The sequence below is a fragment of the Lathyrus oleraceus genome, chromosome 1 (genome assembly GCF_024323335.1).
Source record: "Lathyrus oleraceus cultivar Zhongwan6 chromosome 1, CAAS_Psat_ZW6_1.0, whole genome shotgun sequence".
Classification (NCBI taxonomy): Eukaryota; Viridiplantae; Streptophyta; class Magnoliopsida; order Fabales; family Fabaceae; genus Lathyrus; species Lathyrus oleraceus.
This window is the reverse complement of record NC_066579.1, coordinates 20,671,429-20,697,756: the sequence shown is the minus strand read 5'-3', so window position 1 is coordinate 20,697,756 and position 26,328 is coordinate 20,671,429. Positions and strand designations below refer to the sequence as shown.

At 34.8% G+C, this 26,328-nt stretch overlaps 1 protein-coding gene and 1 long non-coding RNA gene across 2 annotated transcripts; one reads left to right on the top strand and one right to left on the bottom strand.

Moving 5' to 3' along the window:
- The first annotated feature begins 4,519 nt into the window (after positions 1-4,519).
- Positions 4,520-7,242, top strand: LOC127135697 (ALA-interacting subunit 1). The gene is made up of 7 exons (XM_051062368.1): positions 4,520-4,676; positions 5,093-5,151; positions 5,236-5,310; positions 5,410-5,588; positions 5,982-6,279; positions 6,467-6,756; positions 6,846-7,242. Exons 1-7 carry the CDS (start codon positions 4,613-4,615, stop codon positions 6,892-6,894), a joined length of 1,014 nt encoding a protein of 337 aa, XP_050918325.1. The 5' UTR covers positions 4,520-4,612; the 3' UTR covers positions 6,895-7,242.
- A 17,248-nt stretch (positions 7,243-24,490) lies between these two features.
- Positions 24,491-26,328, bottom strand: LOC127135635 (uncharacterized). The gene is made up of 2 exons (XR_007808633.1): positions 25,404-26,328; positions 24,491-24,776 (listed from the first exon to the last, which is right to left on the bottom strand). It is a non-coding gene; the product is annotated as an uncharacterized LOC127135635 (long non-coding RNA).

Below are 26,328 nucleotides of genomic sequence, written 5' to 3'. Positions count from 1 at the left end.
ATTGGGAAATTAGCGTTTGGGCTGACACGGGCGGTTGTGTTAGGCCACTGCCTTGCCATTCTATTCTCTTTTCACTCCAAGTGGGCTGACACGGGTGGCCGTGTCAGGCCCCTGTCTTGCCATCATCTTCTGTTTCACTCGTAGGTGGGCTGACACGGCCCGTGTCAGGTGACACAGGTGGTCGTGTCAGCCCCCCTGTATTGAGAAATCTCCTTTCCTCGAACACCAGAACCCTCGACTTTCTTGCATTAAGTCTGTTGTATCTTCTACTTGGACCTGGCGGGAATAAAAATAGACAACCAAAGCATAACATCCCGAAAATACGAAATAAAACTAAAATTTGATAAAAATGCTTAATTAACTTACAAAAATGAAAACTAACTTAAAAAGGTACCATAATGCGCACAAAGTATTCAAGAATCTTTTGTTTCTTGTCGAATAAGTAATGAAAACATAATGAAAATGGTGACCGATCAACAACACAAACAACAAATATCAAAACAGATGAAAATACTTAACCACAACATTTAAAAACAACATTTCTAAGTGATTACTATAATCAAACTAATGTCATCTGGTTCAAACATCACTTCCCTAACATCCTTATCATTTTTTACTCGCACCCAACCACGTACGCCATCGAGTCTTTCAACACTTCTAATTTTTTACCCTTTTAGTATGTTTCCATTTAACCAACGAACTAACTCCCTATTTAGTTGATCGAAAAGACAAAAGTTCCAAAATATCATCTCCATCGGAGGCTGTATCTCGAATAAATCACTATACCATAGCGGCGGCGAAGATGAAACATGTTTGCAATGTAATGAAAAGAGATGTGGAAAAATGATTCACACAACATCTCTATATATACAAAAAAAATTAAACACTACACTGAGGCGCCATACCAATTGGTGCCTCCTCTCATTTAGTACACATGGGCGTCAATTGGATTGACAACACCATGTGTTGTAGTCAAATCAATTCGCGTTCCCTCTTAAATATTAAGAGTAGGCGCAAATTGATCTGGCACCTACGTCTTAACGTTTTTTTTGTTAAAACTGGGGTAGTTTGAGAAATTATTTGAAAACTGTGTTATTTTGAGATTTTTTTTTGAAAATGTGGGATATTTGAGTAAAAAATTCCACAATGGCAGGTCTACTTTATAATATAATCTAAAATCAATGCTAAAAGTGAAGCCTTTTGATGTAATGAAATACAATATTATTTATTTATTTTGTAAAAAGTAACTACTTCTTTAAAAAATAATATTTAAAATATATTGATTAGATTTAAATGATATATTTTTTTGCTTCTGAAAAATAAAATATAATATCCAAATGGTTTGTGATCTATACAACAACACAAATTTCAAAACGCATTCCCAAACATTATTGGTCAAACGATCAACACAATCGATAATTTGTAAATCAAAAACCGAGAGAGAGAGAGAGAGAGAGAGAGAGAGAGAGAGAGAGAGAGAGAGAGAGAGCATAAGGATTTGTTAAGGCAGTTCCACAATAGACCTCGATATGGGTACGTTTACGCTTAATTCGGATTCGAACTGAGATATTATATTATATCTTACTTTGTAAATTTCTGTATACAAGAGATAAGAAATTGAACCCTACAAACCTTAAGTTTGATGTTGAAATTACCACCTTCAAAACCCTTGATCAAAGATTGATCAAGAAACCAACAATGTCGCTCAATTCACTAGTTCTTGCTACTACCTTGCAAGACACCCTTTGTCTCAAAGTTTTAACTGTGTCGAATTAATCCCAAGAACACACTTGTTAAAACCCAAGATTTATCAATACGATCCCCCGGCATACGATACTCCCTTGCAAGGCACCCCTTGTCCTAAGGCTTCCACTCGATCGAATCCGATTTGCACAGTCTTGTCCAAAACCTTCAAACCCTAAGAGATGTTGAAGGAAAACCCCAACTTGGTTTTCTGATTTGAATCCCTCAAAGTTCTCAACCCAATATTCTCGGTACAAGAACCTAATTGGAATATCAACCATGATCTAGTCGACACCCCATAAAAAAATAATTAAGTGTAGTTTGATTTTGTGTATGCATAGATGGAGTTGAAGATGATGAAAATATTTTGAAATCCTGGATTCATGTAAGTTTTACCCACTCTAGAAACCTTACTAGAAAATGATGCATGTATCAAGTATATATATATATATATATATATATATATATATATATATATATATATATATATATATATATATATATATATATATATATATATATATATATATATATATATATGCAAGTAAGAAGTAAAGGACATGCAAAAGGAAATGAAAAGATTGCAAAAATTCAATATTTTAGGTCTATAGGTCGACCTAACAGAGCAATGTGTCGACCTATAAAGGTCTTAGGTCGACCTATAAGAGGCGCCATATGGAAATTGGCTACAAGCTTTAATATTGAAGCATGTGTGTTGACCTATGCATTCTATATGTCGACCTATACTGAAGAAAATCTTCTATAGGTCGGCATAAAGTCGTATGTGTCGATCTATGCTGAAGAAAATCTTCTATAGGTCGATCTAAAGTCGTATATGTCGACCTATACAATATTTTTCACACAAAAATACAATTTTTTATGCATAAAAGTTTCCTTTTGCGGCATGACTCTTTTCTAAAACATTTCCAAACATGTTGGCATGCTTCCTAATACTAAAATGCATGGACACCTAAAATCAATTAATATCGTCCAATGTACAAAAACGCTAAAGTTTCTCCTAGTTTTAATATCATGCAAAACATATCTAAATAGAAAATTGCACTCACATACTTCCCCTTTTTTATGATGTAAAAAATTGAGACGCTGATTTCTTCATGAAAAACTCCCCTTGAATGTGTATCATAACTTCATATACTTCTCCCCCTTTGACAACACAAAAAAGAGACAAAGCGCACTATTAGCACTATCATATAATCAATATACAATACAGAGGCAACTGCAAAGATAAGAATATCAATACGATATCACTCACATAGAATGATTTTCATATCGAAAAGAATGCCTAAGCATAACTACGAGCATATAAAGCAACAACAGAACATAATTGTCACACCTAATGCCAATTAATACACCACAAACATGAAAAATGAATGGTACAATGTAATAAAAAACTCTTGAGTTGCTACAAAAGCGACACGATTACGTGACGCATGTCTTTGGTGCTCTTGAAATGCTCAACACGCATATGCTCTAGCAAGACGATAAAATGATGTACCACCACTCAAATAAAAAATAGAGATGCAAACATAACAATGACACACAACAAAATTTTTGCTAACATTATAACATGTTTAACCATAATTCATGAGGAAATAGATAAAAAGTCAATGCACTACAATATATTTCAAGCATGACAATGTGATTCTGTCATTCCTCAACTGTTACAAGAATCCTAATCTCTCTTTTACATGTGGACGTTGCTATATGTCATTAATAAAGAAATAATAAAACATATGAAGTTTTTAATGACTTTGTTTTTAAAACTGAAGTAATCGAATGTAAAATTGTAAAAAAGAAAACTATAAATTATAAGTTTAAATGTTACTTGAAGTTGAATATGCAAAATTCCTATAAAATAATAAATATATTATAATGTCATGATAGAATGATTATTAAACCAAAAAAAAGTCTTTGCTTTAATTTTCACATTTAGTATATATTTAAATTTATTTATTTATTTAACTGCAAACATTTATTCAAATAAATATTCATGGATAGGGTGATCACAATGGCAATCTACTTTAAAATCAATATTAAAAGTGAAGTCTTTTGATATTATGAAATACAGTATTATTTTTTGTAAAAAGAAACTATTTCTTTAAAGAATAATATATAAAATATATTGATTAGATTCAAATGATACATTTTTTTCTTCTAAAAAATAAGATATAAATTACTCTTGTAAACTAAAGTAACAAATAATAAAAACATATAGACGGATTGTCTTATATTTATTTAAAATATTTATATTATTTGAGAATGGTGAGGATATTTATTTAAAATTAAATTGAAAGGATGTTAAAAAATGGTATTAATATTAAAATTTCGTATCATCTTTAAAAAGAGATGTTGAGATTATTAAAGAAATAACCCTTAATAAGAAAATAAGTAATAAAATGATTCTTTTGTATGATTTATTTAAAAAAAAAGATGGTGACAAACATTATTTGGAGGAGAATGTCTTGAAAATTTTAATAATTATTTTTGTTTTCAAACCATTTTCTCTTTTCTTTCTATATCTTCCCACTTTTCTTTTCTTCCCATTTCCCTCTTCTTCCTATTTTCTCTATGCTTCCAAGTTGGTTGAGCGTTGGAGGAGGTTGCATGTGATTAATATATTCTTCTTGTTTTTTGGCTGCATCCATTACTTGCTAAGAATGGAGAGTTGTAAGCAGATGGTATACTCCTGTTTTTGCTTTAATTTTATTTGTAGTTTGTATTTATTTTACAAAGTGCTTGAGGTGCATATCGGTTATTTATTGACCAATTGGAGAGTTGTAAGCACTCATTTTTCTAGTTCTTTTCTCCCTTTTTTGCTTCAACCACTGAGATTGAAAAACACCGGAAAATGGCTTCTACAAGCACAGCAGCTCCTGGTTCCTCTGACTCCAGACCTACAAGAAGAACCACATGTAATGCCTCTTCATCCTTCTATTTTTTCGATTTTCTTTTATGAATCAACATGTAATGTGATACTTTCCCCGCGTATATGTAGTGAATAGTAATAACAATACTTGCATAAAAGTAGCTGTTTGTTTAGTTCTCTATTGTGCATATCTGTATTGGCAGTGAGAGTTGGATACAATGGTTTTCTTGTTTTTCTATTTCTATTTGTCAACTGAGATGAATCATGATGTCCATGCTATATATGGTTTGAAAAATGGATAGTTCAACTATGTGTTATATGTTCATGTTTGATATTTGTGGAATTTGCTGCTACACAATTGAAATTCATTATGATGAAATATTTCCTGTAATTTTTTGAGTGATAATTGCTGCATTTATTTTCGTGTGAACTCACATGGGATCTCTTTGATATTTTGTATAGACTACAAATTTATGCAGCAAGAAGTTCCTGCACAAAGGCTTATTCTTACGCCTCGAGTGGTATATCTTTTTTGAATTCATATATGTGATTAAATATAAATCGTTATTATTTATATTTAACTTAAGTGTTCTCCTTCCTTGCAGATAATTTTAGGATATTTTCTTATTAGTGCTGTGTTCATTTCATTTGGAATTGCTTCACTAATGGCTTCAAGAAAGGTAAGCTTGTGTGTTATAACTGAATCAATTTATGCTTACACTTACCGATACATTTAATGCTAGATAACTATTACTCTAATTTTTTCTTGTGTCTATCAGGTTGTTGAAATTGTGTATGGCTACGAGTCCGTTTGCTTGAGTAATATTTCAGACAGGATAGCCTACATCCGGAATCCTACTACAGATAAAACCTGCAACATAACATTGAAGGTGCCCAAGGACATGGATGCACCAATTTTCATATATTATCATCTAGAAAGATTTTACGTGAATAAACGGTACGCAAGAACCTAATTTAAAACTAACTTCCTTTGTATGGAGTTCTGAAATTAGAAGGACATCAGGTGGTGTTACTGTGATGAATGGGTCGAGTAAATAGATCATTAGATAATCTTAATAATAACTCCATTTTCTGTGTAAAATTGATTAGTCACGAGTGTAAGATATAGGATATAAACATAATATTGGTTATTCACAAGTGTAAGAAGCGAAATTGGGTAGGAATCTTAAGGACGTGTAATGTTTTTCCCCTAAACTTTCGAACATGTTGATAATACTGCACTGTAATAAATGTAATCTGTAGGCATTTTCACCCTTTATATATTTGTAATAATTGATCCATTATGTATGATTTATTATATTTTTATAATCAGTTATTTTCTATATCTTAGGTATGTTGAAAGCCGAAGCAATGCGCAGTTGAGGAATCTTAAGGACGCGAAGTCAGTTAGTTCTTGTAAGCATGAAGATTTTGTCGATGGTAGGGAAATTGTACCCTGTGGTCTTGTAGCATGGAGTTTGTTCAACGACACATACAGCTTCTCTGTCAACAGAACGATTTTGATGGTGAACAAGAGTGGCATCGCTTGGAAGAGTGACATAGAGCACAAATTTGGAAAAGATGTTTTTCCCCAAAACTTTCAGAACAGTTCGGTAATTGGTGGTGCTCATCTTAATGCATCCATACCAGTAAGCACCTATATATTAGCTATCTGATTAGTATTGTTTGATCAGTTCACTCTTAGTTAAGCCTTTGATTACCTATTCACATGCTTTTTTGTTAAGAAATTGTTAGTAATGTTTTAACTGCTTTTTATTGATATTAGTATTCATATTGTACATTTAGAAATGACTTGTGAAATATTTGATTGAGCAGTTGAGTGAGCAGGAGGATCTTATTGTCTGGATGAGAACCCCTGCCCTGCCAACATTTAGGAAATTATATGGAAGAATAGAGGTGGATCTGAATGAAGGTGATATCATCAACGTAACAATTCAAAATCAGTACAACACCTACAGTTTTAATGGGAAGAAGAAGCTGGTGCTGTCAACTGCTACCTGGATTGGTGGGAAGAATGACTTGATTGGCATACTATTTCTCACAGTTGGAGGAGTATGTTTATTTTTGTCATTGTTTTTTACCATTGGGTATTTTGTGAAGCCAAGGTACAAATCACCTATTGCATTACACCATCAAACTTCATTCTGTTATGCAAATTTTTCTGTCTACTTAAAATTCATTTATGTCTTTGTAGGCAACTTGGAAATCCATCTCATTTGTCTTGGAATAGGAAGCAAGCTTGAGTCAGCTCCTAAAGCAGTTATAAATAAACAAGATTGAAATGTGATGTATGATAATTAGTAGACTAGTAGTATAGTAGAGTTTTTCTTTTTAGTGAGATAATAAGTTATATCCTAAAATTAATAATCTTCTCCTCTCCCCTGCTCCCAAAACAATGTATTCTAAGGAACTGAGATATGCATGTAGATGAAAGTATGTCTAAGAGACTTGATTCAAAGTTCAAAGTAATACTTAAATATAACGACTAATGCTTTTTTCATAGCTTTAGCTCTAGTTCCGTTACCTTATGCATGTTGCACCCTTCCTTTTGTAATGTTCCCCGTTTAAATAAAGATGATATGTTTTGGTAATTGAATCCCTATTTATTTTCTTACTTTTGATTCTATATGATATGTGTTTAGTTTTGTTCCCATACCTATTAACTTTCTTATCTTTTTGATAATGATAAAGAGGGAGAAGTATACTCTTAAAGGAAGTATGATATACTCTTAATATTTTTCAGGGGAGTTTAACCACTCCAAGCCTCTACATTTATTTCTTTGTTTGTCTACCACCTTGAAAGATGTGTTATCATCATCAAATATGGGGAGAATATGGACCTATGTTCTTGCATGTATAACATTTGCAACAATCAATTGACCTTAATGGTTTTGATGATGACAACAATGTGATGTGAAGTCTCCGTTCGAAGTTGATCCAAATGATCAAGTTGTTATGCTTTATAGATCAAGATATTAAAGCTAAAGACAAAACCTAATGTCAAGTAGTGTTCGATGGAATCTTTGATAGTGATCAGTTAAGTAGTCTCTCTAATGGCGGCGTCTATCAATAAGATTTATCAAGCCTCGTCAAATAAAAGAAATCAAGTCACAAATGAAGTGTTGAATCCTTTTGGGGAATTAAGGTTGTCATTTTTATGAAGCACATAATCGATAAGACCTAATGCATAATCAATTAGGAGTATTAAAAATCTCATGGATAATTTTCCTTTTTGAGTTAGATTTTCATCTATAAATAAAGGACTCATGCTCACTTTCAAAACATATAAGAAAACATATTTTGATATACTTTTTGAATTTCTACTATCTTCCTTCTCATTTCTTTCTTTTCACTAAATTGTCTTAGACTCTGTTTGGGAGTTTGAAGGGGAAGAAAATGGAGGGCTTTGAAAAAAGGGAAGGATTAAGTGAAAAGAATAGAAGGATTTAGGTGGGGAGGATTTTGGGGGATTTATTTTTATTCAAAAACCAAAATCTCCCTAAATTGAGGGAACTAAAAAATTGTAATGGATGAGAGGTTTCGACAAATTGTTCAAATATAATTTTTGTTGTTATGGTATTTCAAAAATTAAAAATATATTAGCGATAAGCATTATTTTATCATTCTATACAAAAAAAAATTCTATAAAAAATATTAAAAATTTCTCTATATTTAAAAAAAAGGATCTTTGAAGCCCTCTCTCCCCCTCATTTATAAACTCTTAAACAATGCCTTAGTGTTTTAAGAATGGAAAATACCAATGAGGTGTTTTTTCTGTGTTCTGGTATTTGGGGCATTGTTTTATATTTTTTGTGGAAGCCATTTTTTGGTTTATGGTCTTAGCAAATAAAAGAACTCATTTAGTTTGCGATATTTTTCAAAAAAATCTTTGTTTTGTTAGAGAGATTTACCTGGTGTAAAAGCTCTCATTTGGTTTATGAGATGATCCGTCAAAATCTATGTTTGGTTTGAGAGTTGTGTCTGGTGTAAAAGTTACGAGATTATCTTGATGTAAAATCTTATGTTTAGTTTGGAGGACAACACGTATAAAATCTTTTCTGTTTGTAAGAAGTTTCATGGCCATAACCCATGAAAACCTCACAACTATAGTAAAAATTCTCAAGAATGAATTCTTAGGAAAAACAGTACGGTAAGTGGTTAGGCCGAATCTCTATAAATATTTGATGCATTTCTCTTATGTTTGTTTTATTTATACGTATATAGGTAATAAATTGAAATAGAATAATTTTAGTTGAAAAACATACTAATAATATATATATATATATATAATATATATATATATATATATATATATATATATATATATATATATGTGTGTGTGTGTAATTAACTAATTAATTTTAAATGAAGGTTATAATTGTCTTTTTTATTATTTTTGAACTATTCTTTTATTTTGTTTCTTAAGATACATTTATATTATGAGTCAAATTCTTAAAATATATCAAATATAAAAGATTAAAGAAAATATTTTTAGTTTTAACGAAAATTAATCCTCTTAAATAAAAATAAAGCAAATTTAAAAAATAAAAGACAAACAATTAAAAAAATTATATATTAGATTTAATTAAAATAATTTTGTGTTATTTGGCTAAAATGAACCTTTGGTCAAGTATAAATATTTTCTTCAATTGTTATGAAATGATATATTTTTATTTATCATATTAAAAAACTATTTTGATGTTATGAAATATTTTTTGTTTTCCTTTTTATAATATTGAACTTTTAGTTGATTTTAATGAAATTGTGATTTAAATTATTTTTTTATGATATCAATTTTTTTAAATACATATATCTTATGTCTTATGTTTTACTATTAATTTTTCTAATAAAAAATCAATAAATTTTATATTATATTTCTTTTATCTTAATTTTGTTCTCTATATTTCATTGGTCCATAAAATTAACTAATTCAATGGTAAGATAGGAACGTTGGAGACTCTGTTGACTTTCATCATCTTCTTCCCTACTTCCTTCAATGGTTGTTAGATGTAATTTATTATTCAGAATCTTGTATTAGTCAGAAGTTTTAGAGACTGTTAGTCAGAAGTAATAGTTAGAAGCTATTTCAGAAGGTGTAGTGTTCAGAAGCTACATGTTTTAGAAGCCTTACTCAGTGTAGCTTAGAAGTTGCCTACTCAGAACCTCACATAACTCTTGAGTTTTAGCATTTGTTCTTTTTCTTACATGGCAGTTTAAGTTGTGTATTTAAGAAACTCTTGTAATCAATTTTCAATAGAATATAGCAACAAAAGTTTCTTCACCATTTTGAGAGTTTGTTTTAACTGTTTTCTCTCTCTTCTCTCTCTTCTTCCATCTTCATCTATATCTTCAACCTTGTGCATCAATAAGTGGTACTAAAGTCTGGTTTGATTCACGGAGAAGATTCACAAGGAAGCATAGGTGTTTGGTGAGATCTGTGTGAGTTTCAGTGCATAAATTGAAGATGAACGGGGAAAATGGTAGTTAGAATACAAAGTCTCTCGTGTTTGATGGAAAGAATTGGAATCAGTGGTCATTGAGATGTGTGTCTTGTTTGGCGCTCAATATACTCTTGATCTCGTCAACGACGGTTATGTTCTGGTTGCGACGGCTATGACGGAAGCATAGATAAACATGCAAAGAGAAACGAGTAAGAAAGATCAAAAGGCATTGGTCTACACCCATCAGTTTGTCGATGCGAAAGTGTTTGAGAAAATTATTGATTCAACTATGGTGAAGGTTGCGTAGGACACACTGGTATGGTGATACGACAGTGATGCATCAGTGAAGAAGGTGAAGCTTCATTCTCTATGTAAACAGTATGAGAATATCAACATGAAGGACAATGAGAAGATACCTAATTACATTTCTAGAGTGATTCTGATCACCAGTGAGATAAAATTCTATGGATAGACTTTGTCCTTAATTTTAGAAGGTACTAAGATCTCTTAATCCTCAATTTGATTAAATTATTGTAGCAATTTAACATTCTAAAGACCTAAGCACCATGAGGATTGAAGAGCTACAGAGCAGTCTAGTGGCACAAGAGTTTCGTTTGACTAAGAGAACCTTTGAAAGAGAGGTAAAACAAGTTCTTAAGGCGTCTTTTGGGAAGAAGAGTGAGAAGCAGTCTTGGTCAGAGGGAAAGAAGCAACATGGTGGTGGTTTTAAAAAGTAAGAAGCCTTCAATTATGATGAGAAGAAACATCATAAGGGAAAGGAGAAATTTGATAAGAAGAAGGTTTAATGTTACTGTTGTAAAAAGTTTGGCCACTTTACTGCTGACTGTTGTTCAAACAAGGAAAGGAAATCAGAAGAAGCAAACATAGCCAGAGGAGATTATGATGATGAACCTGTGTTATTGATGGCTTCTAAATCTGATGGTGCATATTTGGTAGACTGGTGGTTTATGTACACTGGCTGCTTAAATCACCTAACTGGAACAAATAATGGATGGTTAATTTTGACTCTAGAAAGAGGACAAATATCAAATATGTTAATGATAAATACCTCAACATTTAAGGTATGGGAAATTTCAAAGTCAAGGTGGAGAATGGTAAAAAAAATCTGATCAAGGAAGTTTGATATGTTCCTGGCATGAAGAGCAATCTAATGAGTGTAGGTCAACTCATTGAGAAAGGTTTCTCAGTTACTATGAAAAACAATCTCTTTAACTTGTAGATATTTTGACTAAAGCTATCAAGAATGAACATTTTGTCCACTTGAGGGATGAAATTGGTGTTGTAGATTTTAATTAGTTGAATATGAATTAAGGGATGATGTTAGAAGTAATTAATTATTCAGAATATTGTATGAGTTAGAAGATTCTGAGTTTGTCAGTCAGAAGCAGTAGTTAGAAGCTGTTTCAAAAGGTGTAGTGTTCAGAAGGTACATGTTTCAGAAATCTTACTCAGCGCAACTTAGAAGTTGCCTACTCAAAACCTAACTTAGCTTTTGAGTTTTAGCATTTGTTATTTTGCTTACATGACGGTTTGAGTTGTGTATTTAAGAAACTATTGTAATTGTTTTTTAATAGAATATAGCAACACAATTTTCTTCCACCATTTTGAGAGTTTGTTATAACCTTTTTCTCTCATTACTCTCTCTTTTTCCATCTTCATATTCATCTTCAACCTTGTGCTCCAACAACTACAACAACATGGGCGAAAAACTCAATTGCGGAAACGCATTAATATAGACCCAAGACTACGTAGAATTACAAGAAATCTTTAGGGGGTGTGATGATGGTGATGCTCTAGGGACCTCGTATCAAACACATCAAGTGAATCAACAGAGACATGTACGAGAAAAGGTACCCTTCCTTTTTAAAAAACCTCACTCAATTTCAATTTTACATCAAAGCATTCCACTTCACACAAATTTCAAGAAAAAAATTCAATCATCAAAATGTGGCTTCTTCAAGCACAATAACTCATCCATCCTCTGAGTCCACACTTACCAGAAGAAATATCAAGTGTAATAATGCCTCCTCATATGTCTCTCTTTTTTACTTAATTTTCAGTCACCAATTTTTCTTCTATGTTATAACTTTTTTTAATGAACCCCGTGCATTTATTTAGAGTTAAATTGAGTGGATGTTATGAAGGAAAGTGATGATTGACTTGTGAAGGTTCTTTTGTCAAGTGTGTGTAATGTGATAGTTTTCCAATTTGTGTATGTAGTGAAAAATAGTTGAAGTATATTCTTTGTATAGTTCTTTGTGTTGTCAGTTAGAGTTTGATAGAATCATAATGTGCCACTTATATCAGCCAAAACTATATTTAGAGTTTACACAAATTCATGTTGCCACTATCATTTCCTTTTTTGCTTTGATTTTGTTTTATAATTTGTATTTATTTTATAAAAGAGTTTAAGGTCCACAATGTATATTATATGCTGATTTGTTCTACTTTTTTCCTCATTTTTTAGCTTCCATCATTGAGATCAAAAAGATTGAAATGCATCAAGAAACGGCTTCTTCAAGCACAACAACTCCTGCAACTATTGACTCGGCACCTACAAGAAGAAACATCAAGTGTAATGCCTCTTAGTCTCTCTCAACCTTCTAGTTTTTTCTCCCTTTTTTAACTTTATTTTCAATCACTACAGAAAAAAAGAGTTGTTCGCAACGTGATTTTCACGCCACAAAGATGAAAATCATGTCACAAATATAAATTAACGTCATAGTTATTCACGAGGCATGAGCACTTGTGACAAGAAAAGCAAAAAAATAGCAAAGAGAAAATTTCCAGTGGAGTGAAAATTGTTCGTTTGTTCTTGGTATTCAACCACTCTTTACCCTGATCATCTGAAAGCCGAGGCTGTTCATATCGACAGGTTCATAGTGGATTGAATAGGGGCAGCTGTAACACCTCAAAATTTGCCCTCCTCTTCTTGAGACTAGTTTGGGGCATTGCATTTGATGTTTTAGGGCATTAGGCATTGCATTTTGCATTTCATATGAAAATGAGAAGGTCATCCTCCAAAGTCTTTTCAAAAGATAGGGAAGTTAGGTGATTCAAGTCTGAGGGTCTCTATGAATTGATCATCAACCATCTGAGGGTATGGGCTCCAATTAGGGTTTCTTGATTCTTCAAAGGTCTTGAGAATCATCTTATCTGCAAGGATATATCACCATCATCATGGTTCTATCATCATCAAGGTTTCAAAGTTCATCCTCAAGTTCCTTTGGATTAGGGTTGTGGCCCTTGGTCAACCCTAATCAATGCAGTTCTTCCAATTAGGGTTTCTCAAAAAGATGAGGTATTTTATTGGGATGAGGATCACATGACTATTATAAGGAGTTTACATGAGCTAGGGTTTCATTTTGAAGCAATTTTACCAAGTGGTAGAGGCTCAAGTTGATCAAGACATTTCAAGGTCATTTGAGGACCAAAAGTCAACTGTGTAGTCAACTGAGGGCTTTGAGGTGGGGAAATGAGTTGAGACACCTCAATCATGTTCAAATGGGGTCTATTCATCATTCTAGACACCCATCTTGAAGATTCAAAGGTCATGGCAAAAGTTATTAAAAATGGAAAATGACCTATAATTCAAAGTTTCCAAATTTGGCAAGTTTTTAATCCACTTTCAACTTGACTTTTCAATATCAAAGAAGTTTCAAATGGATTTTTGGTGAACATGAAAGTTGTAGATCTTTGTCTCCCCTTTCCAAAAAGTCCTAATTCATGTCCATATGATGAATGGTTGAGGAGTTATGGTCATTTGATCACAAAGTGTGCATGGAAATTCAAAATGGCATAACTTTTGATATAATGCTTCAAATTGGTTCATTCTTTTTGCAAAGTGCTTCTCATGTTCAAGGCATCTCAAAATGACAGTTGACTCAATTGTGCAAGCTAAGCCTCAAGGAATCATGGTCAAAAGTCACATTATTTAACATTTGTTCTAAGGATGATATCATGCTACAAATCAAGATTCACAAAGAACCAAGACAAGGCTTCACTTCAGCCTTCTTCATAGACCATACCGGTAACATAGAGCACAAATTTAGAAAAGATGTTTTTCCCCAAAACTTTCAGAATAGTTTGGTAATCGGTGGTGCTCGTCTTAATACATCCATACCGGTAAGCACCTATTGATTAGTGATGGTTTGATTAAATCCTTCTAGACTTGTAAATTATTTTAATTAAGCCTTTGAACCTTTAAAGACTTTGTATTTGGATGCTTAAGCTATGAAATATTTGATTGAGCAGTTGAGCGAGCAGGAGGATCTTATCGTCTGGACGAGAACCGCTGCCCTGCCAACATTTAGGAAGCTATATGGAAGAATAGAGGTGGATCTGAATGAAGGTGATATCATCAACGTGACGATTCAAAATCAGTACAACACCTACAGTTTTAATGGGAAGAAGAAGCTGGTGTTGTCAACTGCTACCTGGATTGGTGGGAAGAATGACTTGATTGGCATACTATTTCTCACAGTTGGAGGAGTATGTTTATTTTTGTCATTGTTTTTTACCATTGGGTATTTTGTGAAGCCAAGGTACAAATCACCTATTGCATTACACCATAAAACTTCATTCTGTTTTGCAAATTTTTCTGTCTATTTAAAATCCATTTATGTCTTTGCAGGCAACCTGGAAATCCATCTGATTTGTCTTGGAATAGGAAGCAACGCTGATCGACCTCCTAAAGTAGTTATTTGATAATTTTATGGATTATTTATGAATAAACAATGTGTTTTTATCTGTTATACCAAACTACTTATTTAGTTTTTTTTAGTGGTGAAAACATGGAATAATTGTAACTACGTACTGAGTAGCAAAAAGTGTTTTATATACCGAAATGTCTCAAACTTTAAACTATTGATGTGGATCCAAATGGATGATAGTACCAAAACTTCGACTGCTTATGTTATTAATATGAGGAATAGTTTGGTATTATGTATGTTCTCATTGTAGAAAAATCATTTTCATAGTAGTGTTCAATAAGTTATTTTCCTTTAGCTAGCCGAACTTTGTTCATTTACTTTTTTTTTTGCCTTCCTCTATTTTCCTTAAAGTAATAGGTTATGCTTTTCTGATAGTGTTTTAGAAGATATAGAGGAAGAGGTGGTTAAACAACCTAAATTTTATAATGAAGTATCGAATATTTGTTTGTATGAATTAAAAAATATCATTTTATAAGTATCAAATTTTGGATTGACCAAATAAAATCATGCATATATTTTTGTTGACTAATGTAATGTGCTATATCAATAAATATTTGTATTAGAAACATCTATCAAGAGTATCGTAGAAGGATGTACCTACGCTAATGTGAGTTTAGACTTGTATTAGAATACCACCTAGTGTGGTATGAGAGCTTCAGATTCTCGAAGAAAAGAAAGTAAAATAGAAGAGTTCTAGGAGATTAAAGGGGAAGAGTCATTGCTTCCTAAACTAATGTCTCAACAAACATTAGCTTTATCTATATCAATGTCCAAGTTCCTTTATTTGAAGTAAAAAATTATGTTTTTTGGGTAGTAAAATTGGAGATTTTGTTCATATCTTTGAATTTCTTGGAGTTTGTCAAACAAGGGTATGAAGAACCAACACCCGCAGCAGAACGCATCACAACACAAAGTAAAGAATTAAAGAAGAAAAAATCATAGATGTTAAAGTACTTGGGATGATTCAAATATAGTCTCAAATACCATTTTCCAAAAATTATGATAGTAAACATAACCAAAGAAGCATGATAAACTCTACAACAAGACTTTAAAGGAGATTCAAAGGTGAGAACAACCAAACATATGTCTCTAAAATGAAATTTTAAGAATGAAAAGATGAAAGAAAATAAAAGTTTGAATGCTTACTTTATTAGACTCAGTGATTTGGTAAATCAAATGAAATCTCATGGAGATACAATTGAAGCTCGAAGAATTGTGGAAAAAAAAAATTAATTAGCTTGATTGAAAATTCGATCCTATGGTGGTTGTAATAGAATAAGTTAAAGATTTGCCAATCATGACTATCCAAAGGTTGGTAGGTGTCATACCCTCAAATTTTCCCTACCACATATCATCTTCTTAAACCATAAAGCCCAAGGCATGAGATTCATCTACAAAGCCACAAGATTCTCTGGTCATGTTGAGGTGTACCTAAGCCACCTTAATCCTAATCTCATCCTCAAGTATCCCACAAAGCTTGGAGGATAACTCAAGACATATCACTCACTCCCCAAGTCCAATTTGGGTGGTGAGTCCCCTTTGAAGAAGCTTCAAGATTCATCTGGTCACCCAATGATCAAACCCTAACTCTTGAACCTCCTTTTGACTTGTACAAGTCATGATTCACCATGGATCTTGACCATGCCATTAAGGACCCCTCAAATACAAAGTTTGTTCATGCCCCATGACCTTTAAACATCTCAATTTGATCCCTATAACTTAAACCCTAATGCATCTTGACTTGGTTCTTGATGAAAATTATGGATCAAGAAACCCTAATTTGGGGACTTCTTGATCATTTAACTTGATCATTTTTTGCCATCCAATCATCCTACCAATCATTCAACACCATGTCCATGACCATTACAATCACAATGAACCATTCATACTTGATTTTTCAACTTTCCATGACTTGATCCACTCACCAATTTGACCTAAAATCATTCCACAAAGGCCCAAACTTCATTTTCCATCATGATATGTTCATTTGAACTCAAAACATCCATCATTGTGGCTTGAAAAGAAAGGAATCACAAAACCCCTAAAACTAGGTCATGTTGGTTGGTCACATTTTGGCAAGAATGGCCTATGGGAAGTTCCAAAGACCACAACTTCTTCATTTTTCAAGCTTTTTAAATTCCACTTTGAGTCAAATGTCCTAAATAACATTCTCTCCAACTTTGTTTCAAGTTCAAAGACCTAATTCATTGAGGAAGGGGTTCAATTTTGCTATTGGCCAAGCTGGTCTAACATGCCTACCATGCTCTAAAGTCATGTCATGACCACTATTTTGACATGTTGCAATTTCCAAACCACAAGCCCTTTTGACCCGGTTCTTTTTTAATTCAATCATGGTAAGGAACAAATGTCCCAAAATTTAGACAAAATGCATTAGCCAATTTCATTTGGCCTTGGTCCAAACATGGGTGTTCAACCTGATCGGCACATCAGACCAAGTCAAGTCAGAATTTGAAAGTTAGCATACCAAGACCTCTAACACATTTCTTTAGGTCTCTTTGATCCACATGAAGGAGAATTACCATCCAAGGCGCAGCGGAATTTAAAAATTTCTCCATTTAATGATCCTTACGAATGGGCATGATCTGTGATAGAATCGTTACCTCTTGTGGCGATTCAAACCTTTGGTGCAGATCTCTTGTAACGATCAAAACCTTGGATACAAATCCACGGAGCGATCACGAACGTTGAACGATGACAACGTCTCTACTCAGTCCACACGAACGGATTCCTTCAATCGCAGTGCTAGCTGTTATGAATGAAGGCTTTGAGTGAGAGAAAGAGAGATACGAAATTCCAACTCTTCAGTTGTGTTGTATTCCCATACAATGCTTCTACACAAGAGTTCTATTTATAGAACCACTTGTATGGGCTTCAAGCCAAAAAGCCCACTTAAGTGTATTCTGGCCCATATCTCATAATATGCCAAAATCACTTAAGTATTTGGTACCTTACCATACTTCGTATTCTACTTAAGTACACTGTACCTTACGATGTTCCTTAGTTGCTCTATCTCTCATCAATCCGTTCTTTGTGTGTGACCCTGTAGGTTTTCGCGACGTTGACAATTATATTAAATCACGCATTTAACATAATAAACAGTGAGCGGTATCTAGCAACACATCACTGCTACCCACGACACGAAAATGTCATGTGATCTGACAAAACCTCCTGTGATAATAATTATGTGTATAATTACCCCTTTGCCCTTATGTCTATATTGAACACAAGGTATAGACCGTGTCAGCCTTGTCCAGTTCAATATTGGGCCCATAGACATTTATCCTGTTACGCAGGATGGGCAAATTCCATCTAGGACACTCATGTCCCTCAGCATGCTTTGTGGAGTACCCATCAACTGTCTTTATGGTTATCCAGTTACGGACAATGTTGGATCAGCAATAAAGCACTTGACTCTACATCTAGGATCCATAGTGGTTTCAGGTCGAAGAGTGGTATACACTATTATCACCATGAATAACTTATGACACTTTGCATAACTTTCTATATAGTATTCTCATAGCGGGTCAATCCGGTATAAATATTACTCCTAATATTCATACCTATGTTTAAGACTTGATAGCTCTTTATCCATGATCCATGAGATGTGATCATCAGTCTACAAGCATAATAGTCTTAATGCTTTAATGTTATCCCACTTCACACTAAAGCTCGACTACGGATACTTTAAGAATAGTGTCCTTATTTTTAATGTGCTCTCATGATTAAGTCACACTTAATACATCAAACGAACTATCTAATCCAGGGACTTTATTAATCAACCATAATAAAGAAAATGCCTTTTATTATTAATAAATAATTTGATACAAGTACCAAAAGTATTGGCCTCTAGGGCTTACACCAACACCACAAACAATTCACAAATGGTATTAAGCTGTGAATAAAGGTCATCATGCATGCCAAAACTCGTCACAAAGCAAAACCCGACCCCATGTGCAAAATCATAATTTTCCCAAAGTAGCAAAAATCATATCCTGCAGCAGACCATCTTAGTGCCTTCGTTGGTTCCAAATCAATGCAAAGGATAAAAACTAACTTGTCTGAGCTGCAAGAAAGGTCGGAACATAGTCGTTTCATTTCCCCCAAGTCAACTCCGACCACCCTCCCACTCACATGTGATTTCTGTCCAAACCTTCAAGTCCCCCCCCCCCCCCCCCCAAACCATTAGACACCTTCCCTATAAAGGGGCGAAGGTGTCCAAATTCCAAGCTACGATGAAAGAGGCTCATATCACATTCTGACTTTCTCCCTCAAACCTCCAATAACATAACTTCGAGTTTTCTGTTTTAGAGCTTTTCAACCCCCAAACTCTGCCAAGAAACACTTCACATTTATCATTTAAACTTCCGAAACACTCAAACACCCTTCCCTGGGATTCAATTGACCTGGGCTCAGTCGTCGGAACACTCACCTTAGCAAACTCTAATCAGGTAGAAATACTCATCCCCATCTTTGAAACAAGTTCCCAATACCTTCAAAATCATCCCACTTACATTTCCCCTAACCTTTTAGCTTTGATTGTTTAGTTTCAAAAGTTTAATTTCATTTATAGGTCAACTGTGTTCTTCATTTTTGTGATCCAAAACTCCCCACTCAGAGCCAATCAATGGCTCTTGAGTGGGGAGAACACTTTGTTTATGATCATAAACCATGTCTTGGTCCTTAAATCTGGTTAAAAACTCTTATTTTTGAAGTTTGATTTTGAGATGGTTCGGGGAAGAAGACGAAGTCGTGCGCGGCTTTTTGAATTTGAAAATATTGGTTGTCATGTTCTGATTGGTTGAGGCGAGCGCGAAGTCCATTTATTTATTGTTTTCTTATTTATTTTTGTGAGCGTGTTTTTATATCACAACTAGGCCATTGGCTCGGTGGGTGAGGGGATGGATTCCCTCATGACACCATGGTCAGGGGTTCGATCCTAGTATGGTTTTCTTTTTGTCAATCTATTGATAGATGGACGTGAGGTTGAACAACTTTTATTGTTGTAAATCTAGGGTAAGTTGATCCATTGATCATATTCCTTATTTTGCATCAGTGATAAGTTATCCCTTGATGCACCATATTTTGAATCTGTTGACCTAAAAAGAGATAATCTTCAAAAGTTGTCCACTTGTTCATAACCCTAACTTTAACTTTGTTAACTTTGATTATTACTAACCTTTGTTATTGTTAATGTTATTGTTATTATTCATTTTTATTTACTTATTATATCATTTACATTTAAGTACTCATCATCATATCGATTGCACAAACTAATCCCGTATCTTTATTATTGTCATTTATGTTTATTGTTATCATACATTAAAAACAACAAAAACATGATAAAATTAAAAGACCAAAAATAAGTCATGGCACTTAATCACTTGGATTTAGAGGATCTCATCTTAGGACCTTTGCTTGGAGGTCTTTCCTTTAATCTTTTATGACACTTTGTTTCAAACGTTGGGTTTCATCCGTACTTACATTCTGATTGTAAGAATGGCATCATGGCACCATCTTAGGGGGACATATTTGTAAGACCATTATCCTTTGTTTAGCATATGTCACTTTTATACACACAAGGCTTTCTCTTGGACTACCTTACAATGAACTCCTTTAGTTTCTTGTCGGTTACTTTGCATTCATGTTGCATTAGCCAAATTTAATAATCAAATAAACAAACCCTTGATTCAACGTCAAACGAATTTTTTCTTAATCAAACTCAAAATACTTAATAACTACGATTAGTATTATGCGCCACGAGCCTTTAGTTGTGGAGAATGAGTGAGAATGTATCATTCTTACCCATATTATGATTATTTTGGACGCAAGATGTTTGGCTTGTTGTCTAGAATATTCACCTCCGTCCATATACTTTAGCGCAATCTAATCACAAACTCTTTTCATAAACCCTTGTTTAAGGTAAAATTAACACAACCCATCAAACCTATTTTTTTGTGCCTTAGGGCACCACCCCGAAAACCCTTTTCTCAAAGGTAAACTCAATCAACACACAAACATTTTCTACTCTAAACTACGGAGCTCTGATTCCTCATCCCCAAGTGAGTGATACGTAGGCACAAGGGCCACAATCCTTGGCGAACACTATAATAATAAAACCTCTATCTTTGACACATATTCTTTTGAAAAATAAAACAATGATAGATAAATCCCCATGTACATAAAACAACCCAAATGGTTCCCATGGAATACCATGGACGTGAGGGGTGGTAATACCTTCCCCTCGCATAACCGAATCTCGAACCCAAATATCAGTTGTGTGACCAATTCCTTGTCCTTTTTCTTGGCACTTCCCGTGCGCCTATCTTTATGAGGGTTTTATCGATAGTTTCCCCTCGCCTTCTCCGATGGAGGCACACAAATAAAATCTGGTGGAGAATCTTCTGATCTTTTTGTTTAGTCAGTCCAGTTCACTCGCTATCTCGAAACCCCGGTGGCGACAACTGGCGACTCTGTTGGGGACATGTTTTCTCTAAGTGAGTCTAGCCTAGTTTGTGTTGTTTCTCTTTTTACGTACGTGGAGATTTATCTGTCATTTATTTTTTCTGTGTATATATTTCTTTTTGTCGCTAAAATGTACATATCTTTCTTTGTTTTTCTGTTGACTCGAATCCTTGGTCCCGTGACGAAGAAATTTTGGAAGAAATAATGATTGCAAAGAAAACCTTGTGTGAAATACTCTTACCCGATTCTGAGAGTTTACTTTAGTAAGAGAGGTTGAGTCGTATTGGTCTGCGAGTTGTCTTCCTCGTTAGGGTCATTCGAGAAGCTCACTTAGTGGTAGATTCTCTTAAGGGGATTGATTGTCGTGCTTTTGGCGTAAGCATCCTTTCCTTTACTAGAGTCAGTGACCCTAAGACCCCTTTTGTAGAACCTTTAACCATGGATAACTTAGACCGATGTTCAAGTAGTACAGGCCACTGAGGTTCCTTCCTCGTAAGGGTTGATACAAAGATCTCACTTAGAGTAGATGACTTTGATGAAGCAGTCGTCTGGCAAGTAAATTGACATAAGCGACTGACAGTCAAGGGAGTCCATGACTCTAAGGGAAGTGTCTTACACCCAATTTTCCAAAATCCCTAGATCCTACAAACAGAGAACCTTGGTTTTCTTAGTAGTCATTATTAAACTCCATGCTTTGTCACAGTGGTCTAAAACCTTGAACCCATGCCTAAGTTATGTGAAAATAAAAAAAACATTCATTCATAGATACACTCATCATCAAAATAATAAGCAAAGCTCTTAAAGATTTTCGTTTGTTCAAACATAAAATTACAAGACCTTTTACCAACACAATCATGGATACTTTAACAAGGAAAAGCACTTTTACTTTCCGATTCAAGAGTCCTGGCATCAGCTGATTGAAGGTCCTCAGCTCAATGGTGACAACCCTCAAGGGGAACAAGTTTAGAGTCAATGGCCCAATACTATGACATCCCCTTAAGGTGCTTCACTTTCCCCGACTTCCAAATATCTCCAACCTTGGAAGACATTGAGTGACTCCTCAAATGATCAATCAAAGAATATAACCCTTTTCCTAAATGGGAGGAAGTTTTATGTTTAACCGAGTTCTCACTCTCCTTGGGTATCAAAGCCAACAAGCTAGTGGCCAATTGGGGTAACAAAGACCCTTCATAGGTTTAACCGAAAAATTCCTCAAAGCCCATGATTAAGAAATGTTAAAAGAAGAAAGACTTGACTTCTGCAATGCAACCTTGGCACTCCTGATTCATTGAATTGTTCTCTTCTCGAATATGGATAAGTTTTTAGATCACTTAGAAGTTGAAGTCTTTTTAGCAAAGAATCCAATGCCTTTCCTACTTGCCGACTTCTATCACACCTTTCATACAAGGCATAATAAGAAGGGAGGTACTTTCCTCTGTTGTGCTCCTCTGTTACATTTGTGGATGAGGGCCCACATTCCTTAAAGTGGGCCCTTTGCTCAAAACAATTTGACATTGCCTTAAAAGTTCGCATCTCTCTCTGCCACTTCAATTTTGTGGTACACGGGAGAATGTGATACGAAAGAAGTCATTGCAAGATGTGTAGGGTTCCAAAACGTACCCTTAATAGTAACACAAGGTTGCATCAACTACAACCCTTTTATACTCGAAATACAATTGGGGTACACCATGTTGAGTCCTCTCGAGGAAAGAGACTTCATTCTTTTTATCGTCAATACTGTGGATCCGCTCGATTCAAATGTGAATAGAGTATGAAAAGCTTGGAAAAACATAGTCCGTATTGACCAAGAATGGGGTAAGAAAAACATCCTAGCCAACGAACCCTACTTTGTGTTGGTAAAAGAGAGGGCTAGGGCTGTTAAGATGCCATTTCTGTTTGACCCTTCTTCATTCCCATTGATGCCTGATCCCGAGCCTATCCTACAAGCGGACATGGACAAGCTTACAACCAAATCAAAGAGCTTGAGTTGGAGAACACTCAATTACGAGTCCAACTAAATCGTGCCAAGGAACATAACTACGTCTTGGAAGATACGGGTAAGCAAGTTTGTGAAAAGTTCGAGGATAGCAAGAAGAGGCTCCAGATAGACGAAGGAAAAATAATTTGGTTTGGTGGAGCTCTAAAAGGAGATAATTCTAATCTAGACTTATGCAACAACAGGTTGGATCAAGCGTTCCGCATTATCATGGACCTTGAGAAAACTGTCGAGAGGTCAAATGCTATGAAGAAAGAAGCGAGGGAGGATTACGAAGTCCATATTTTAGAGCTAACGACCAATCTCAAGGAGTGTAAGGACCTCCTAGCTAAGGAACAACTAGAGAGAGAAAAGATTCACCGAAGCTTCTTGCGCGAGCAGTTCAACCATGGACGAGCTTGTGAGCAAATCAAGAACCTAAAAAGGGGGATCTATGACCAAATTGTCATACCCCAATTTTTGTCTGGATTATTTTAGGGCTTTCAGAGACCAAATAAGTCACTAAAATGGTGTATACTTGTTTAGAAATGGTTTAATCATCATTAAGATTTGTTCGGTCGTTGTTAATTGAAGAGACACATCGGTGGTTTGTTAGTAATCCACTAATTGTGAGGCATATCACCAAAATTCATGATGTTGGTTCACGTTTGTTTGAAGTTGTCTTAAGAGCTTGCGTCTCACCTAAAGGCATATTTTTGTGTTTGTTGTTTAAAGCCTTTTTTGTTTAAATTCTAAGGTGAGGTGCATTACATTTCATCACGGGCATTTGTATTAAGTGGATTTTTGTGTTTGTTGTTTAAAGCCTTTTTGTTTAAATTCTAAGGTGGGTGCATTACATTTCATGACGGCATTTGTATTAAGTAGATTTTTGTGTTTGTTGTTTAAAGCCTTTTTGTTTAAATTCTAAGGTGGGTGCATTACATTTCATGATGGCATTTGTATTAAGAGGATGTTTTTTTTTAATTGACGTTGGCTAATATCCAAGGAAGATAACGTTGGAGGGCCTAAGGCATGTGCGTTTTGGTCCTGACTGGGGAATTTTCGTAGGAGCCTATGGTAAAATGTTAAAATTCCCCAAGGAAAGCAAATGGAACCATTTCCCATGGACTTTGTAATAAAGACGGTTGGATTCATTATTCAGTTATAAGGACGTCTTATCTCATGTGCACAATAGTGTGGAATCATGTTGATAAAAATATTATATTGCAATTTGCATTAACAGAAATCCTAAGCTTATAGTCCAAAAGGCGCAATTACATGTCAGAAATCAATTGTTTAAATTTGAAACAACATATTATATAACCATGGAAACTCCTTGCACTCATCTTTTCCGGTCGCTCTAGGAGGATACAGGCCAAAGTCCCCATCTCAAGTATATCTTCAAAGCTCCATTGTGTTAAGTCATCAGAGGAGACACACTTCAAAATCCGATCTCAAATGCCATGACTGTCTAGGCAATTATATGGTACAACCTGCGTGAAAGGCAAAACGTGAGAAGAACAAGAATGAGTTGGAAATAGCAAGGTCATAATGCATTTTTGAGTCGCAACCGATAACAGATCAACCACAAAGCTAAAAGAGGAGCACGCAAGGGAAATAAAGAGAAAACGAAACATGAGGCCAACAACATGTTACACGGCAAGGCATATCGGTTCATCATAATAGGAAGAAAATAATTGAGGCATCACATAAAAATAAATGCGGTAAACCAAGCATTTCCTAATCACATGGGACCACAAGTATCAAAATAAAACACTACAGACAAATTGGCGAATTTCTTCCAGCGGACTACCTCTAACGAATTGGTCCCCACGAAATCCAAAAAGGAATTTTTATCCCTAACGGAAAGATACGTCTTAGATTCGCCAGCTCATGATTGGAGAATTTCAGAAGGACCCTATAAATAGAGTTGCCAAGGTTGAAACGAGGGACAACTGTAACTCTGCTAAAAAATCCCTAAGAACCATTTTCACTAAAGCTCAAGGATTTCCAGGTTTAAGCTAGAGTTTCTTACTGAAACTCTAAACTAAACGAACTTAGACCCAGAAACGCAGTAGAAATAGGAAGAGGAGAGTGAATCAAAGCTAGAAAGAGGAAACTTATCTTGAGGATGAAGGAGGAAGTGTCACCGACGATTTATCTCCGAACGAGACCAACATAACCGCGCCAAGAGACCCTTGCCGTAGCGTCGAATACCTTTGCTTCGTTTCTCTTTTTTAAAGCTTCCTCTTTATCCATTTTAATTTCGTCGCGTTGGCTGAAAGCCTTTGATTTTTGTCTGAGTTTTGTTTGGTTGATAAGGATAAGTTCCGATTCAGTCATTTGAAGGGTTTTTAGGGTAAAGTAAGGCCGAATTCGTGTTCCCCGGCCAAAAATAGGGGGGTTTAGTGTTTAGGTTTCGGTGGTTTGGTTGAAGGTTCACCAGAGAAGAAGGTGGCGCCGCCGTCGTTGGCTGGCAACCGCCGTCTTCTCCGGTAGGTTCGCCGAGGAGATTGAAGAAGTTGTAGAGCGCATATTCGCTCTGAGAGTTAGAGAGAGGTTTTAGAGAGAGAACGATTTGAAATAAATGAGGTTAGGGTTCCTCTTTGCTGGCTTTAGTCTTAGGGTTGTGGCCATGCGGTGGTGACAAGTGTCTCCCCCGTTGGGACACTTGTCACAAGGTCTGTGACTAGGATTTTCGTAACGTGCGCGCGGATCCACGACATTACGGTGTTCCAACACATCAGGGTCTTTGGTTTGGGCGTTGACCAAGCCAGGTCTTAGGATCGTACGGTTTTGGTTTAAAGTTTTTTTAAAGTCAGCTTCCTTCATGTGGATCATGGGAAGCCATTTCCGGAGGTGGGCTTCCAGTTTGGGCCCAATGCGTCTCCTTTGATCTTAACACCCCCATTTTCTGATGGGGGATTTTTTTTGTGTATCTTAATTGGGCCTGAGGAAAGCCCATTTCCTGTAAAAAAAACTGCTTTGCTTTTTATTATTATATATGACTTACTGTTTTTATGCTATTTAGGTAGATATTTTGGG

Bases quoted from the DNA above. Each gene is read 5' to 3' on its own strand.
- LOC127135697 (XM_051062368.1), top strand. From the start codon at position 4,613: ATGGCTTCTACAAGCACAGCAGCTCCTGGTTCCTCTGACTCCAGACCT. The intron at 4,677-5,092 runs GTAATGCCTCTT...TATTTTGTATAG, and splicing joins ACCTACAAGAAGAACCACAT to ACTACAAATTTATGCAGCAA. The intron at 5,311-5,409 runs GTAAGCTTGTGT...TGTGTCTATCAG, and splicing joins CACTAATGGCTTCAAGAAAG to GTTGTTGAAATTGTGTATGG.